The sequence below is a fragment of the Gordionus sp. m RMFG-2023 genome, chromosome 4 (assembly GCF_954871325.1).
Source record: "Gordionus sp. m RMFG-2023 chromosome 4, tfGorSpeb1-WG-v2, whole genome shotgun sequence".
In the NCBI taxonomy this organism is placed as follows: Eukaryota; Metazoa; Nematomorpha; class Gordioida; order Chordodea; family Parachordodidae; genus Gordionus; species Gordionus sp. m RMFG-2023.
The window spans coordinates 19,627,286-19,647,385 of record NC_088778.1 but is presented as its reverse complement, the minus strand read 5'-3'; the positions used below and the strand labels follow the sequence as shown (position 1 = coordinate 19,647,385).

General features: G+C 26.7%; 1 protein-coding gene across 1 annotated transcript in view; it reads right to left on the bottom strand.

Annotated features, from left to right (window-relative positions):
• Window positions 1-2,534: 2,534 nt before the first annotated feature.
• The window catches only part of LOC135928694 (mediator of RNA polymerase II transcription subunit 23-like), a 65,480-nt gene continuing 47,914 nt past the window's right edge, over window positions 2,535-20,100 (bottom strand). Inside the window, exons 18-22 of the mRNA XM_065465151.1 lie at window positions 18,151-18,348; window positions 17,681-17,919; window positions 17,145-17,638; window positions 16,903-17,100; window positions 2,535-2,982 (exon numbers count right to left, since the gene is read on the bottom strand). Of these exons, the coding sequence (XP_065321223.1) occupies window positions 2,535-2,982; window positions 16,903-17,100; window positions 17,145-17,638; window positions 17,681-17,919; window positions 18,151-18,348 (1,577 nt within the window). The remainder of the gene's footprint in view (window positions 2,983-16,902; window positions 17,101-17,144; window positions 17,639-17,680; window positions 17,920-18,150; window positions 18,349-20,100) is intronic.

The window sequence follows — 20,100 nt, the reverse complement described above, 5'->3', positions numbered from 1 at the left end:
TAAACCTAACAAAACAAATTAAGTGTCAGTTAATCAACCCAATCCCCAACAGCAATGCCTCTTCTTCTTCAATACCTACCTTTAATCATAACATTCCAGATTTAAAGGCTAAACTTATCAATCGTAAAATTAATGCCTGTAATATTAAAGCGGCTCTAAATCTAGCAGTGTCCGAAGACACCATATTCCTTGACAATTTGGACACTATACTCTTACTACAATCTATACATCCCCAAGATTTTAGTGAACTACCACCACCACCTCTAACCATTCCCACTCCCCTCTAACCGCCATAGAAGTTATTAAGGCAATAATCTCCTTCAGAGAAGATCCTCGGGAGGACTTTACGGTTTTAGAGCTATATACCTTCAGACCTCACCGAATCAACAACCACCAACACTGAACTTATACACAACATAACAACTCTACTTAATCATATTTTAAACGTCAACATACCTTCCTCAGTACATCTTATTCACGGTGCACCTTAATAGCCTTAAACAAAAAAGATGGCGGCATCCGCCCAATGGCCGTCGGACTCTATTTTCCGTCGAATTATATCAAAAATTATTTGTACTCGCATTAAAAACAAGCTCAACCAGCGATTGATTCCCCATCAGTTGGCTTCAACACACCTTCCGGTTGTGAAGCGGCCTCCCATGCCACGCGTATCCAACTTCACTCCACAAAAAACTGTCTACTAAAAGTGGATTTTAAAAACGCCTTTTACTCTTTTAAACGGGAACATTTCCCATTTTTTGCGACGCTTTTCTAGAATATTCTCACTACCTTTTTGCCTCTTATAACAAATCATCCTATCTTAAATTCAACAACACAATAATTGAATCAAGGCAAGGCATTCAACAGGGTGATCCCTTCGAACTCGCCCTTTTTTGCTTAGGTATCCAGTCGATCATTGAAATGATAAATTGCGAGACAAATTTGACCCTCAATGTTTGGTATTTGGATGATGGAACCCTGGCTGGTCCACATAATGAACTACAAAAAATAGCTCCCATAATAAATAATCTAATCTATATTACAGGGTTGTCTCCTAATAACAACAAATGCGAATTTTATTCACCAGATGAAATCTTTACCGCTCCTCATAACTTCACCAAGCAATCGAATATTTCAAAACAAAATTTCTCCGTAATTTCCACCTTTTACATAAAATCCTCAAAGTCCTTCCTTCCCATCAAGCTTTCTTCCTTCTCAAAAACTTTTTCTTTATTCCCAAATTCCAACATGCCTTCCGCTCTGCCCCACTTTTCTTATTCCCGGAAATTCTCACCCAAATAGAATCAACAATCAAAGACTCTTTAGAAGGCATCCTCAATATAAAATTCAGCCCTTTAAAGCAACATGATTGGGATCTTCCCTTAATACGCCACTCCGTTGAATATCTAATATCGAGTGCTGTGTCTAAGGAATCCCCATCAATTCTTTAACATTTATTATCGCCCATTTTAGTTGAAGAATCCTTAACTGTTGATCATCTTTCTCTCCCACAACAACTGCAAGTTCCAGAACTTTTACCTTCCTTGTCGGGTTATGAATGGTTAGAAGCTTTGCCCAGCTCAAACTTAGGACTCCTCCTAAACGAAGAATTATGCATTGCAATAGGTCTCCGTCTCGGTTGTAAAATACTGGCCAACTCTGCATGCACTTTATGTTCTCACCCCGTTGATTGTTTCAGACATCACCCCCTTCAATGTCGATTCTCGAAAAGTAAACACTCTCAGCACAGTGTAGTTAACGGCACCATCCGCGCTCTAGGCTCAGCTCAAATCCCCGCAACCCTCGAACCCTGTGGCCTCTCAACTGAAAATAGTATCCGGCAGATGGGCTGACCTTAATACCTTGGAGTAATGGAACTCCTTTAGCATGGGATTACACTTGCATCGACCGATTCGCTCCCTCGTTTAGTAACAACTCATTTGTGTGAGCGAAAAACTCTAAAATTAATAAATAAATTTCCCTAACCAATTGCAATCTTACCAATTGTTCCGACACAACCGGTTTTTTTGGCAATCATGCCCTAACCTTCTTCAAATCCCTTGGTAAAAAAATCGCGCCATCAATGGTAACCCACAGGAAGACTTCTATCTTCGACAGCGTGTATCTATTGATATATGCAGATCTATTTGTATCGCCATCCAAGGCTCCCTCTTTTGACCTCCTCCCTCCCAACATATAATTTATTATACTAATTATATACAATTTACATTTTGTAATATTTTAAAAATACTATTACTTTTAATTATTTACAAAATTTAGATAGAAAAAGAAATTTATTATAATATATAAAAATAAAATTAATCATTTGAATATATTTATAATAAGATTAAAAAGTAATTACTTACATTTCGTAGTTACATTACAAAAATATGTAACTAGTTACAGTATTTTTTTTACAAAAATGTAACTAGTTATTAGTAATAGAGCAACACTAAATTCTACCGTAAATTTGCAATATAATTTATTTATGTAAATTTATATTAAAATTTAACTTCTATTTATATAAAAAAAATTCATAAGAAATCGGTATTTGTTTTAAGATTATCTTCACCAATAACATTTAAAAATGATTTGTTATTCGGATCTTGAATATTGGATACTATTGTATGAGCTGGTTTGACATTTAAGTGAATGAAATCATTTTTATTATTGTCTTGATCATTATACATATTGAAACTTGGTTCTAAGTATGATTGCTCCGATAAAGACTGAATTCTATTTTTGTTAGATGAAATAGTATTTATTGATGAGGTGGGATTATTGGTCGAGCAAATAAAACTAAGTAGACTTCTTAATTTATCGTTTTTATAATTTTTAATATATTTTTCGACGTCGTTTCTTATGCCATCACCGGTAAACATGTATTTAATATGATATAAAAATCCACAAATCATATCGACATGTTTAAAGGCAAAATTATTATCGATTGAACTGAAGCTTGTTGTTTCCAATTTGTTATCCCTAAAAGTATAATGATTAATATTGCAAAAGATGAAAGAATATCTTGTTCAAAAGGCCAAACCCATTTCCGAAATGTAAAAGTTTCATTCTTTTATGCTACTTAGGAAAAATAAATTAAAGTTAAATTATTTTCATGTGTAGAATTTACAATATATAAAACTTAAATTTTGCCTTCAAAATTATAATCAAAAATGGATTTGTATTTTTTAGCTATATATATGAGGAGAAATTCAATTCATCAAAGATTTAACCAAAGTCCCATTTCTCTCCCACCAAATTGCCCTAGATCATAAATAACTATTCGTTTAAATATTTGATAGCTTTTGATTTATATCAATTATTTATTAAGAATATTTGCAATAGACTAATGATTAAAATGTCTTATCTCATAAAAGCTAGGCCCAACTTGAAAATTTGTGAACAATATAATTTCCACAAGATGGAGCATTTAAATTATTGATCTGTATTTTTATATAACAAAAGAGCGGTTTAATTTGCAACAGAATATGAATATATATTTTATAATATAAAATGATACAAATTAAAATTCATGTAAAAGTTTTTTTTTGTTCAACAAAAATAAGATTTATCTTTTCACAAGTTATTCTTAATTAATGAAATGTATAGGCATTTATTTTTATATTTTTAATAACCACAATATTTATATAAAGAAAATTAAGTAATATGAATTATAATATATAATATCGTGAGTTAAAAATATAATACTATAATTTTAATAAATTTTTTAATACGTTTTAAATTACAGAGATAATGTTAATATCTGTCTTTTTTTTATATTATTTTTATTCCTGTGATTACTATTAAATAGAATAGATGGCTTTGAATCAAAATGATTATTATTTTTTAAATTATGGTTTCCAATTAACAATTAAGCTCTTTTAAGTAAGTGGACCACCCATGCAGTTAAAAGAGAATTTTTTAAATAGCATAAGTTAGATCAGGAATTATGATCCCTTAGAATGCATTCACAGTAAAGAGTGATAGCGACACGACAAAATATTAATATGTGTAAATACCAATGACTATTCATAGTGAGCTTTTGCGACGCGAAACGACAATTCCGCTAAATTTGTCGCATTCAACATAGAAATCAAATTACAAAACATTTTGTTATTTTCAAAACAACATAACTATAATATGGCTGAAATAGAAAATTTACAAGTGAATTTTTGAAATGCTATTAAAATAATAATGTTATATATATATATATATATATTTTAGAAATAAATAAATATTATATTATATATTTTAAATAATTTGATATATATATATATATATTTTAGAAATAAATAAATATTATGTTATATATTTTAAATAATTTGTTATAGATAATCAATATAGAAACTTTAATTATATTATTATATATATTTAGCATACCATCAACTAGTAGGATCATATTTATCTTGCAAAAAATTAATTAAAAAGAGGGATATTGATCAAGGTAATTTACATTTGTAAATATATTTAGTACTTTAAACTAGATTTATTTGAGTAAATATTAGAAATAGAAAAAATAAAAGAAAGAAAATTATCAACAAACTCTTGGATCAATATTATGCTTGAGCAAACCCTTGCAAAAAATTAGAGAGGGGAAAGAAAAAACTAATTAAAATCATCTTTGATATTTTATTATGAAGGTGATGAATAAAAAATATTATATTGCATTGTTATTATTTTAATCAAAATTTTATCTCACATGTTTTTATTTTAAGACACATGATAACACAAAAAATATACTTTATTTTTATTAAATAATTACAAATTAATTATAATAACATGATAAAAATGGAGTAATATTGTTAAAATTTAATAGATTGATTATAGTTATAATTGCCATAATTTATTACTTTAAAAATAAGAAAAGGCATCTCTAATATCTTAGAAACTTATGAGGGGTTTTTATATGAGAATTCCATAAATAATCTCTATTTTGTTTAGGATCTTAAGTATCCTTGGGGTGGAGTTCTATGTTTTCTCTATCAAATTAATATAAACCTTAGTGTTGATCATCAATTTTTCTCCCACTGATGTGGGATTTTTAATAAAGTTTTTTTTTTTACCACTAGTTTTAATTTATAATAAAAGGTTTTTTAAATACAAAATTAGTTTATACAATGAAATAGGTTAATCTCATATAATTGTAAAACCAAGATTCTTTATAAGTTTTGGGAAAAGAAATCTATTTCCTTCTTTTAACATTCAGATTATTTTTTCTTCGCCTTTCCATATAACGATATAATAAGAGTTTAAAAAATAAAAATATGCTTGTCGCAACTACTATGAATGCTATGTCGCTTACGACACATCAGCTGCTTTGTGTCGCGTAGCTCTCTAGTGAATGCATCCTTATTCATTACCAAATATTAATTAAATTAATAGTTTCCTACATATAAAAACATTTTATTTCATCATTTTGCGAGAAAAGAAATAAATTTATTATGTTTAAAATTAAGTTACCTATATTATTTTATTTAACAAGAAAAGAGTAAATTTGAAGAGAACATATTAACTTTTTTGATTATCTTGTCAGAAACAAACGATATTATTATAAGATACATTATTTTCATTCTACTTATCGTTTGACAAAATAAAATTCTTGTGATAATCGAATTGTGATTTTTAATACCTAAAAATTTAAAAATAAATTAATTAAAAAGATAATATTTTTAATAATGATTTTCCCCAATATATAAAATATATTTTCTTGTTTTGGTTATTTTTAATTTACTAGATTTTGTAATTAATCTATTCTTCCAAATAAAATAAAAAACTTTACATAAATTTTAAATTTATATCATTTTATATTATAAAATATATAATCATATTATGTTGTAAATTAAACCGACATTTTTGTTATATAAAAAATATTCAAATTAAATTTTCTAAACTTTATTTTCTTAATATATATTTAAAGATTAAAAAATTATGATCATTTTCACAAGAATCTTTATTCATAAATTGTTTTTTTTTATCAAAATTTAATCAGAATTCATATTCTTACCTTCATATGTTTTTTTTTACATTTGAGCTATCGGACATTGAGGTTGAAATATTTGAATTCGTACAGGTCAATACCTTAACTGCGAATTCATTAGGGCGAATACATTTTAGCAAAACTTTTATCGCGAACCCGTTATAGCGAAACATTTATCGGTAACCCTTTATAGCGAATTTTTTACCGCGTAATTCTGAGGAAATTAAATCTTTTACTTAAAAATATTAACCTTTTGGGAATTCTGTAAGAATTACTTTAGGTAGTTCCAATTCTGAGCAATTAAGGGGAAAAAATAATTATGTTGTAGTACTAACCTACATATATTGTAGGCATTACATATTGGCTTAAACTACAGAATAAGTGTATGAAAAGTTTGGCAAACGTCATGCTTATGGCTGCGTCTCAATATTATATTTAGAATTAGTATTATAGAAAAGATAAAAAAATATCTAAAAAGATCGTAAAATTCAAATTATTTTGAATTTGAGATATCCCTTGTTTCACTTAGATGTAATTAATTTTTGAATCATCATTTAAAATTTGATAAGACAGTCTAATAGCTTAGAACTCTTGGCTTGTGACTGGCAAAACAGATTGATTAATTTTAACATATTAAAAACATTAGACAATAAATATTGGCGCAACCCAGATATCAATTTCGCTAATAAGGATATAGGTTTGTTTAAGTAATGAATTCAATTATAATATATTAATAAGCATGAGTTCCTTCTGCGTGTTTTATAAAATAAGACTTCAGTGTAAAGCATAGGGCAGGATAGCAAAAAATAAATTTTATAAACTTATTATGGCTAAAAGAAAATCAAAAACTATACCATTGAATCAATCTTGTACCTATTTTAATATATTATTGAATTAGTATGATCGCAAAAATAAATATTTTAAAATATATGTCATTAGATATTATTGTTAAAAAATTCGAGCGATTAAGTAGTCGATTAGTGACTAAATCGAATTTTTGAACCGAACTTGCATTATTGTATATGTCAGGTTAAAAATATAAATTGTAAACATGTAAAATTGGGAAATGAAAATAAACCATAAAAATTTTTGTCATATATGTCGTATTTCGCTCTTTATCGTTTTTTTAATATATTATTTTATATATATGTAAAATCATTCTCGTTCTTTTTGTGTGAATACATTATTTTATAACGTCATTATATTTATAATATTGGCGGAGTAATTTGGCTCCGAATGATAAGACTCAGAATGAGTCTTGTTATTTTGGGGGAGCGAATTATTTTGTTATTTATTTAATTATAAGATATAAAAAGGCCGTTTTTTAGGCAAAATAATTTTTATTTTTTTTTAAATTTAATAGTTTATTTTTCCGTTTGTGTCTTTTTAAAAAAAAGAAGTCTTTCTCTTGGGAAATTAAGTACTGTGAGGAACTTTAAAATTTTCTGTTTTAGTCAACGAATTTTATTCAACGGTTCGGCACAATTGCAATAATATAATCTTTATTTTTTTACAAAATAATATATTTCATTTATTAATTTTGATTTAAATAACAAATCATAATATTACAAAAAAAATTAAAATATAAAAATAAACAAAAATGCTTGTGTATTTGATATATTTATGTTTTATATGTATGGCGTAACATATCATTATTTTTACATTGTTTTATATTTTTAAATTAAAAATAAAAACAATATTACATATATATAAATATACCCTTTTTTGGTTACGCCGAAATGCCGCCGTTTAAGAAAATCACGCAGAAATTTCTTTCATATTTTATATCTTTTTATTCTAATAATTGGTCAACATCACTCTTGTAATTTTTTAATGTCAATCAGGATTTTGATGAATTTTTATTTTCTACTATTTTAAAATAATAATTATATTGACTCGATTTTATTTTATTTATGATTGGAAATTTTATACCCACGACCTTCTTTTCTGGACACATGATATCGGCGACGATAACGATAACAATTACGAAACTATTAGTTGTATAATAGACAATGAGAAGATAAACTGGATATAATAATAACGCAATAACTCGGACGAACCCAAATATCATTGGCACAGCACATACAAGATCTGCAGGACATACGATATTTGGCACACCGAACAACAAACAAGGAAGAGACTCTTCATGCAAACTTAACATAAACTCTCAATACTTACCAAGATATAAGGGTTATTATTTTTTGTTGCCTCACTAAATACCACTTAAGGATGCAAGTACATTTTTTTATATGACATTATTTTATTTTTTTTCCTTAACACTATTCTGCCGGAAACGGAACTAATACATCACCATTATTGTACTTCTTCCTTCTTCACTTTGCTAACTGGCTACATAGTGGTACCGTCCACTATAATAAAACGGGTAGACATCATGTAGGGGATCTATATACTAGTGAAAATACATGATGCACGCTTCAACTCCTGGTGGGTGATGAAATTGCACTGGCGTGGTAATGAATGAATGAATGAATTATATTGACTCATTATAGAATTCAATCAATCAAAAATCTAAAATCCAAAAGTTACCATAATTTTACATATCTTTTAAAATGGATGTATCTATATTTAATAATTCTATAAATAATTTTAGTATCCTAACTCTGGATAATAAAAAATCCATAGTCTGGAAATTTTTTGCAAAAGAATTAGAAAAATTATTACTGCTCTAAGATATAAAACTGCAGAAATTGAATTTGAATTCGAGGAATATCAAAGAAAATGTCTAAGTACATTAGATTTAACATCAGACATGTTAGATCTTGACAACATAGCCGAGTATCCGTTTTCAAATTGGTAAATCCAATGATAATAATAACAATAATTCCACGTATATGAAAACCTTAAAATTAAATGTCCCAAGCCCAACACGTTGGCATAGTATATTAATTATGCTAAAAAGCATATCTGGATTAAATAAGGATTTAATCAATAATGTTTTGAAAAGAATTGGGAAGCACTTTCTCAAATATGAATCTGATCTGGTAGAAGAACTATTAGCAATTCTTTCAAAATTTAAAGAAACTGTCGAATTTCTTTCAGTACAAAAAGGGCCTACTTTAAACTTGGCGTTACTTTTTAGAAGTGAAATTGACACATTTAATAGTAAATGATAGATAGTTCTGAAATTATTTCACTTAAGGAAAATATACTAAAAAAACTTGCGTTACGATTTCCGGTTTGTAATCTGCAAATAATATTATATAAGTATATTCTTTTATTTTTTATTTAAAATTATCTAGGTATTGGCTTCTCTTTTAGACCCAAGATTTTAAAAATTGTTAATTGTGTCAAAGTATTTAATAGAGCAAAATTGCTCAGCTTCAGAATTTATAATAAAACATCTTAAACTTATAGAGAATGATGATAATCAGGTAGTAAATATAACTAATGAGGATGAAGATGAATTATTAAATTCAAGCTATTTAACAAAATTGGCAAATAATATTCAACAAGTATAAATTATGATTCCAAGTTAGGCGGCTTCAAACAAGAATGCCACAGTTTTCTTGGAAAACGACATTCACAAGATATGGACGTTCTAAATTTTTGGAGAGAAAAGAAGAGTGAACTTCCCATTCTTTCCAGTCTCGACAAAAAAATTCTTTGCATTCCGGCGATAAGCACACCTAGTAAAGGTTTCTCTACCGCTGGATTGACGTTAAATTCATCATTATGACCCGATAATTTAAATAAAATAATTTTTATACATGATAATTATAAAATTACGAAATCGATTTTGGATTTATAATGAGTTTTCTATTAAATGAATATTAAAAAATATGCCGAGATATCTGTAGAATAGTGTATATTTATTTGTTTTTTTAAAAAAAAATTAATAAGCAATTAAAAAAATTTATGTTCCGATTTTATTGACGGCGGCTAAAAATCGGCGCGCGGACCGTCGATTAGATTTTTGAAAATTATGCAGGCCGCCGATAGTTTTGTCGGCGCACAGGTCTATATATAAATAAAATACTAAAATTAATACTCTTTAATAAAAGTTAAAAAAATTTGTCTACATATAAAACTAACTAGTGTTGTGATGATTTAATGAAACATGTTGACGATTAAATTAAAACCCATCCATATAAAAATATTTTGTTGGCAAAAATAATTATAAAATAACAAAAGGAGAAATAAAATAATTTTCAAGTTTACTTAGGGCTATAAATTGAGCTATGATAGATATATATAGTGCACCTAATATTAAAGTTATCCCAATTTTAAAAAATCATTCTTTAAAGAAAAATGACCAAGCACAAGCCACTTTGAGACTATATCTCCGGTTCTAGTAGAGTTAAGAGGTTAATATTTTGGATTCGACAATAACAACATTTCTATAACTTATATACCAAATTTTAGCAAAATCTGAGATGGCCAGGTTGTAAAGTAATTGATTTGATATGGAATGACCCTCTAATAGCTCTTTAGAAAGTAAACTAATATAATAATTAAAATTATTTTTAAGCTGCACTAATTTAATTTCAAGTAAAAATTACTATGATATAAGATTTTAAATAATTTCAGAATAAATTGAGCTTTAGACAAGATTTTTTTTATTGTAAAATTATCATATAACATTGAAGTATAAATATGTTCCTATAAAATATTTTTTTTTATAAATATAACAATCATGGCAGCATAATGCTTGATGTATCGGACAGATACCTTTTTTGCAGTGTCCGCAGATTGTTGTGGCATTATGCCTCACTTTTGATGTGCGAAACTTGCAAATAGTACGAATAGGGTGGGGTATATTTTTCCTTTCTTTCAATGGGTTATCTCTGATATGTCTATATATAGGTTCGTTTTGAATTATCATTCTTAATTTTTACAAGTAAAGTGTTCTAGTTTTAATGAAGAATGATGATAAACAAATTTTTTAATAAAAATTAAATAACAGGAGAAAAAATAATTATTTGCAAGCGCATCTAAATATCCTAATTTAGATATTTGTAAAAGGAGCTACGTAAATTGTAATATTTATGAATGTGTAGTTATTCCTCCAGGGTTAAGTATCTAAAATGTTCTTTGCGAAACATTTTATTTTTTTACTTTTATTCTACATCTATAAATCACTTTATAAATTTTAATATAAACTTTTTATAGAATTTAATTTTTGATTCGAATTGATTAATCAATTCGTAAGAATTTTTTTTTCCTTTTAGCTTTCACCTTTTATGGTGGTAAGCTCCTTCAATCTCTCTCCACTTTATTACTCATACTATCTATTTTTATATTTCTGATCGATTCCATTTGGATCTCCCACTAGAGTATCACTACTGAGGCCATTGTATCTTGGTCTCACACTGAAGTATCAATATCGACAGCTATCCCACGTATTCCTCACACCAAAGCATCAATATCGACAGATATTCCACCGGAGTATTCTTATAGATTCTATTGTAAGCTTGATCTCCCACACCGGAGTATCAATCCCGATGGATCTCCCATTGGAGTATCGTTATCAAGTCCATTGTAGATTAGATACATTGTGCTCGAACGGCGCCCGAGGTCACCATTATCCTAGCGCTGGCCAAGAGATCGTTATCATCCTTAAATGACCCACGAGTTCAGCTGGCCATCTTATTTGGTTTATTGGACAAGTATCCTAGCACCCGGTTGTCCAAGCCTGTCGGTGACCGGAGTGGCATTTCTCAGCTCAGAAAATCATCTTATCATATGTCTGTAAACATCCGTCATCGAAGAAAACCCGAAAATTTTTAGTTCCTTTCCAGGATTGAACCTGAGACCTTCGGTCTACAAGCATACTTCATACACCACTAGGCCACCCCGGGGATTCAATTCGTAAGAATACGAATAAGAAATTATTCGAATTGTAGGATACGAATAATACAAATATTCGATCCACTCGAATACGAATAATACAAATATTCGATCCACTCGAATACGAATAATACAAATATTCGATCCACTCGAATACGAATAATGCAAATATTCGATTCGTATTTTGGAAGGTATACTTGATAATAAAAAAACCTGAAAGTAATTTGACCTAGTTTTTATAGTAGTTTAAGATTTTGTTATAAGGAATATTTCAAGATTATTGATTTGATATTTTTTTAAATATTTGCAATTTGTTGAGCTTGGAGGGTATGGAGTAATTCCGGACGAAAAAAGAAAAAATTGCTTGAGCCAACAATTATGTAGAATAATGAAATAATATGGGTATGAAGAAGAGATCCCATTCATAATTATTTTTGAGAACAGTTTTTCACAATTTTTGTGTATTTTAAATCGAAAAGTTCAAAATAGTGTCGGTTCCTCCTATATTTTTTTGAACAAGTAACCGTGTTTAATATTAGGTAAAGATCATACTTTCTTTTTAACGTAGAATTCTGATATTTTTGTTGCAATTTACAAATAATCGACTTATAATTTTCAATGGATAACATCTGTGTGATATGAAAAGTTAAAAAATAGCAAATATGAAAATTGTCACTTTTCTATGGATAATCTTTACTAAATTTTAATTTAACATGATTACAATTTATATATTTACTCATTTGCTTCAAAATAATGAATTATAATTGTCACATTTCTATGGTTCATCTTCACTCAAATTTTAATTTACCATGCTTATAATTTATATTTTTACACATTTGCTTCAAAATAATTGAAAAATAATGAATATGACAATAAAAACCAAAATTAACGAAATATTTTATTGGTAATGGATAGGTAAAAAATGGAATAATTTTTGATTTTTTAGAAGATAATTAAAATATTTATTTATAAATCAGTTTTAATTTATAACCAAATATCTATCATATTCAAAAACAAAACTAATTAAATCTAAATTTGTATTGGTTTAATCTTTTTGTATAAATAATATAATAAAAATGATTTGATGATATAATAAAAATATTGGTAATTTAACACATTTCATTTTTAATAAATTTCATGCAGAATAAAACTTTTATAGCTTAACAAAAAAAATATTTTTTAGACGGGACTGGACCGACGGTCTGGTTTCAATTGACTTAACCCATCGAACCTGTCTCATTTTAGAAAAAAGGAGCAGACCGTTGCAAATACTAAAGCCGACTAAATGGATCAACTTAAGTCGACATGCCGATTTCCTCTTAGACAGTCGTAGTCAGAAGAAGTCGACTAATTAACAACATTAAACATATCGCGATAATGAAATTCTCTATAATATCTTCGTGAAATAGTTATCGCTATATTGTCTTCGCGATTTAGGTTTCACGATAATGACTTCGCTATAACGCGTTTATTGATTTGCGATAAAAGTTTCGCTGTAATGTATTCGCTATAAAAAATTCGCAATATTATCTTCAAAATCTTCCCTAATGTGGATTCACGATAATTCGCGAAAAAGTGTTGCACAAGTTTCACTGAATTGACATAAAACCATTTGAATTGACACATTCTACACTTACAAAATGTCTTTATTGATGTTAAATAATACTCTGGACAGGGCAGAGTTAAATCATCTTCATTTGAAGAAATAAGTATTATTGACAAATATTCTTTATAAATAGATTTAATTAACATGCTATGATTGAATCAATAGTAATTAGATTAACAATTTTGGCTGTATAAAATTCAATCCTTAAAATTAGGGGTGTACCGATACCACTTTTTGGAGGCTGATCCGATCCGATATTCCAGATATTAAATTGATATCGGCCATTACCGATCCGATATCATATCTAATTTTGTATTCTGTAAAGAAACCAATGGTTTTTTTAATATACTTTTTATTGATATAACATCTATAATTTAAGTATACCATAATTTGTCATTAAACATATTATAATGATCAGTAATAGTTTATATTCAATTCAATTGCAATTCTAAAAGTATATAAAATATTTTTATTGTTAAATAACTTTTATATAATAAGTAATAACATTAATCGATATACATAATAAGTAATAAACAAATATATTATGAAATTTGAAAAAATCTAATATATATAATCCCTTAATCAAAACATGATCGTTTTCGTATCTTCCTAATGTATTTAAAATTTAAGGAGACTATATAGTGTAATGTTATTTTTAGCTCTCTACGAGGGTCGAACACAAGCCTCCCGTTTCAAAGTCGTATGTTTTAAGCATGCACCAACTTGTATATAATTAAATTTAAAATATTAATTAATAGCTGATATTTTAAAATTCTGCCGTTTATTACCATACTAGCCGACGGGGTTGTTGGGTAATTATTAAGTTTGTGTGTATGGTACTAAATATACTTTATTAATAAATTTTATATAAATATTAAAATTTAGGAGAGAAAGAGGTAAAATTGTTGCAATGTATACCGTGAGAATGTATTAGAAATATCAAAATTTAAATTTGTGATTGAAATCATATTGGATAAAATTTAAAATAGAGAAGCTTTAAGATTTTTGAAAATTAAATATGGGTTATACATTGGCATGTAATTTTTATTTTGCAGACTAGCCAGGCCTGATCAAAAAAACAAGTCCCATGCAACTTTCATAAAATTTTGCCATTTATTTATTGTAATTTTTTAATAAAAATGTCTTAAATTTAAATTTAGAATAAAATTTAGATTTGTGATAGAAATCATATTGGGTAAAATATAAAATAGAAATGCTTGAAAATTTTTTAATTTTAAATTTGGGCTAGAGATTGGCCTGAAATTTTTTTTGCAGATATCGCCAGGCCTGATTAAAAAACCAAGCCCATGCAACTTTCATATTCTAATTTTATTTTTAAATGAATTATGACTTTTATATATATTTTATTTCAGTTCTCAACTAACAAAATTATTATGGTCTTTGGCGGCCTTGAGAAAATTTTCCAAACAATATGGTTTTCAGAGATTTACCTATCTCCAGGCTTGGAAAAAAATTATTATGGGTTGGCCAGGTTTGAAAATAAAATTTCAGGCCAATGTCTGTTCCATATTTAAAATTAAAAAAATTTCAAGCATATCTATTTTAAATTTTATTCAATATGATTTCTATCACAAATTTAAATTTTATTCTAAATATAAAATTAAATTTAAGACATTATTATTAAATTACAATAGAAATAAATGGCAAAATTTTGAGAAAATTACATGAGACGTGGTTTTTTGATCAGGCCTAGCTGTGTCTGCAAAACAAAATTTTGAGGCCAATAAAATTCAAAAATTTTGAAGAATCTCTATTTTTAATTTTACCCAATATCATTCCTATCACAAATTTAAATATTGATATTTCTAATACCCTTAATGCTCACGGGTTACATTGCAAAAATTTTACCTCTTTTTCTCCTAAATTTTAATATAAAACATATTTAGTACCATATACACAAACTAACTAATTACCCCTCAACCCCGTCATTCTTGACGGGTTATTAGCTAGTATTTATAATAATATTTAATATATCGAAGATTTTTTTTTAGAAACACCAAAATTTCCAATTTATCAGAGAACTTGCGCCGATAGTAAAACTGTCAATATCACCAGCTATTATTATTAAAAAAAATATACATATACATAAAAATGGATTTCTATTTTAATTATAAAAATAAATGATTTTAGATATAACTTTTTTAAAAAAATTTATAACATTTAATTTTTATTAAAGACGCCATTTTATATCAGATCGGATCGGAAAATTTTATAATATTGGCCGATAACCGTATTTTAAAAATGGGAGAAATATCGGCCCGATCCAATAAAAATATCGGTACAACCCTATTTAAAACGACTACATTAGCTTCAATAGCAGTTTATTTAACAAAGAGCTATCCTAGATTTTTTTTTTACTTTTTATTTTCCTCTCGCTTAGTATCAAATTTGTTCTTTATATAGTTTTTTATATCTGTTTTGTTTTAAAATATTTCATATACTTTGTATATTCTATTTTAATTTAGTTTAATATGTAAATTTTTAAAATATTTTATATGAATTCGAAATAACAACAAAAATAATATATAAAATTTTTGTTGGTTGATCTTAATTCAAAACTCGGCTTATATTATTTACAAAAATATTAAAAACTCACTCCTCTTAGGGTGGCATGTTCCTGCTTTCTTTTAGTTCTTTTTTATATAAAATTCTATATATTTTTTTTCATATAATTTGTAATATACTCTTATTTGCTTTTTAATATATTATTTATTTTGATATTGTTTTATTATATCTTATTTTTAAATTGAAACCGTCTTTTAAATAAAATTATTCGAAAATAATGATTATAATTTTTCCATATTTTTTTAAGAAAAAATTTAAAGTAACGAACAACATTTTACGTTTTCGTTACTCAAAAAAATAAACCCGTTACTCGTTTCTTTTTAACGAATGAAGTTACTTTTCTTAAAAAAATGTTCAGCACTATTTTGTATAAATTCCAAAAATAACATTATATTTGTCAATCGGCTATTTATTTTACAAACGATCGTATATATATATATATATACATATTCTATTTTAAAAGATCTGGTATTTAAATTGGAAGGATATTTAAAAAAATAGGATCCGACCCAGTAACGGTTTGTGAGAAAAAGCAAAATTACATCTCTAATAAATGAGTTAGCGTTAGACGTTATGGATTTTTTATGTGTTTTATTAAAATATTAGATAGAGTTGTAATTTTATCCTTATATACAAAAAAATGATGATTTTGAAAAGAGTATGCGGCCTAGTCTACTTGATCACAATAAGACGGTTCTGGGTTCGAATTCAGCAAGGTCATATTTTTTTCTTAAATCAACTTGGTGATTCCGTCCATGGGGGGATAACATATAGTAGATCGGACTCGAGCAAGTAATTTCGTCAATATATATTAAAAAATAAATGAATCTTATTGCTTTTTAAAATTTTGGTCGTTGTGTAAAAAATGATCTAACGATATTATTACCCCAAATAAAAGGATAAATAATATAAAAAAATGGCTTACGAAATGTTTTCAACGATATTTTTCTGTTGCAAGTCATGATAATAATAATCGACATTTTCTAAAATTTCATAAAATTCGATTGTTAATTCGAGTAAGCATCTGGTACGTTCAAGATGAAACCGTTGCAAGAATGGCCCAATCAAATGACACAAATATAGATATTGATTCTCTGATTTAATTTTTGGTTTAAGCCTTTCTCTAAATTATAATATTTAATAAAAATTAGTAAGTTATTACTATACCTGACGAATTTAGGAAGCATGCTCAATTGACCTATGTTAGAATGAAGCCACAAGGCGTGGGCCAATTTTATAAGACAGCAGCTTTTAGATTTGATCCAATCAGGATTATTTTTTAAATGAGCAGGTAATGTTGTGTTTTTTTTACAATTATATTTAGAAGAAAGGTTATCGAAGTCATAAAACTTATTGCGAAGAAATTTATTTGGAAAAGAATGCGTGTTATTGAATTTGCCTTTGAAAATCGAAAATTTAAAAATAGGCGATATAATATTTTCTTCGTTCGTTTCATATGGATTAGAATTTTCAGATTTAAATCGCTTTTTTTTGCAAAAGGTTTCGTTTAATTTGGTTGATGTAAGATTATTTCTGCCATTATCACTCAATAATACCTCATCAAAAATATCATCAAATATAATTAGATGATCTTTTCCTTCACAAAATATCATTTCCATTTGTTCTTCTATTTCATTATATATACCAGAAGAGTAACTGTCCTAGAATTAAAATAAGTTTTAAAATAGCATAATTTTTTTAACTGGTAAACCAACTAATGTTAAAGCTATAGCATTAAACCAATGTTGATAATCGATTTCAAAAAAGGGCACTAAATGATGATTTATTATAAATGTATTAATCAAATCTTTGGCAATAGTTTGTCCGTTAGCAGGAAGAGATAATAACTCTATACATATTACATGAATGTAATGTAGTGTTTCATTTGAAAATTCATTAAATCTCCAATCAAATGATGGAAATGGCGAATTACTATCTAAAGCTTTAAAAATTTATATAAGAATAAATAGCTATGCATATATTTATTTTCCTTTCAGAACTGGGTTCGAATATGTAAAAAATTGAAATAATGCCTTAAACTAACCCTATAAAAGATAGAGTTTCAAAATAACTTTTTAAAAATTGGTCCAATTCAAAATTTAATTCACGTTAAAATAAATATACAAAACATAAATAAGTTGTTTTTATATAAAATTTATTTAAATATATATACCTTTAACTAATCGCTGATAAAGATTTCTATAATAATCTAAGGTAAATAATACCTTATTATTATTATTAATAGGGTTATTATTAGCATGATCTCTATAAATGTTCAGAATATTAGTATTCGATTGAAATTTTGCAAGATTGTTAAGATAATTATTAAATTCTGTTGTTGCATACCATTGTTTCGGAATAATACTATTATCTTTTGAGGTATATGATATAAAATATATAACAATAATCAATGTTATAAGTAACACTGCTAACTATTATGGAAAAAAACTGGAGCGGCTACAAAACTAGGAATAGAGAGTTGCTTAATTTTAAGATGAAGTAAGGGGAGCACTCCTTTAATTTTAATGATAATTTTTATAGGGCACTTGGTGTGTATATTTATATTTCGTTAAAATAAACGTAATATTTATTTTTATAGACCATTTTTTGGTCTCTTAGATAATTTATTTAAGGAAATTTTTTTTTATATTCCCCATCTATTTATATATCCCCAAAAAACATCAATTAAAATTAACCAATATTATTTTTTTTAGAAATATTCATCCAATTGTATTCTTTATTTCGCAACCTTCAACTTATATAATCTCATTTTCATCATTTCAGCTTTAATTTAGACATATCTTTATTTTAGGCGTATACAATTAGTTATTCAAGTGTGTAAATTTTAGAAATCTAAAAAGGACAAATTTTGTAAAATAAATAAAATATCATAATAATATACAATTCCAAATAGTGTCTTTTATTTTCGGAGTTCAGATCTTTCAAATAAAATATCAATTTAATACTTAACAAACATATAAAATATTTTCCTTTTAGAGCTACTAGAATTTATCCCATTAAAATTAAAATTTTAAGCAGTCATTTATTGAGTTTATATATGAAAAACATAAAATAATTAAATTCATATTACTTACAAATCATATTTTTTTTATTCCATATTTCACATAATATATTTGGCCTTTATTCTAAAAATTTATAGAATCTTGGCAAAACAAAAATTGTTATCTGCATATAATTTTTTATAGTTTCATGGTTAATCTACTCCTCTCATTTGAATAATGATTAAAAAAAGGATAAAAATGAAGCAAGCTATATAATAGTAGTTCACTACATGGTTCATGGATTGGAATATATGAGAAATATTAAACCCATATTTGGCGAGGCGCAAGTTTTGCATATTCGGCACATCAAACAATTCAAAGTTGCAAAATTTGTCGAACATTAACATTTAAAGAAACATTTTTATTTTTAGAAAAATCTATAGACTTATCTAAATCTGACCATTCGGCAATATTTTTAATTTCCATCTATTGGAAACATTCCAATTCTTTTAGAGGTTTTGACTAAAGAACAAAATATAAAATGCTAAGTCTATTCATTGTATCTATTACAATTTTTTGTCCATTAATATTTGTTTCAAATATTGCTTTTACTTTTGATAGAATTTTTTTTTTTAATTTTTCTTTCTGCTAACAAATAATTTAATGATTGTACAATTCAATCAAAGACTTTAATGGACTGGCCCGCAGCTCATGGGGTGATGAGTTTAACATAATATTTTCTAACATGCCTGGGCTGGCCTGGGTTTTTTAAAATTTATTTTAATGGGCTTAGGCCTAAAAAGTTTGATAAATTTAGCTTATTTAATCATTCTTTTATTCACCTTATATTGCAAATACCTTTTAATGATATATTTTTACAGCTATATAGTTTTTATTGAATATAAAATTTAATATTGATATGATATAGTATAAAGATAAAGTATGAATCAATAAATGACTACTTTTGATATTGTAAAGACTTTTAGGGCTTAATGGGAATTAAATAAATTATTGAGTTTAGGAGAATAAGGAAAAATAAATAATCTTTAATAAAAATTATGCATCTCTGGTATAATTTCGATTTCTTAAATTGCATGAAATACTGATTTTCAAACTGGCAT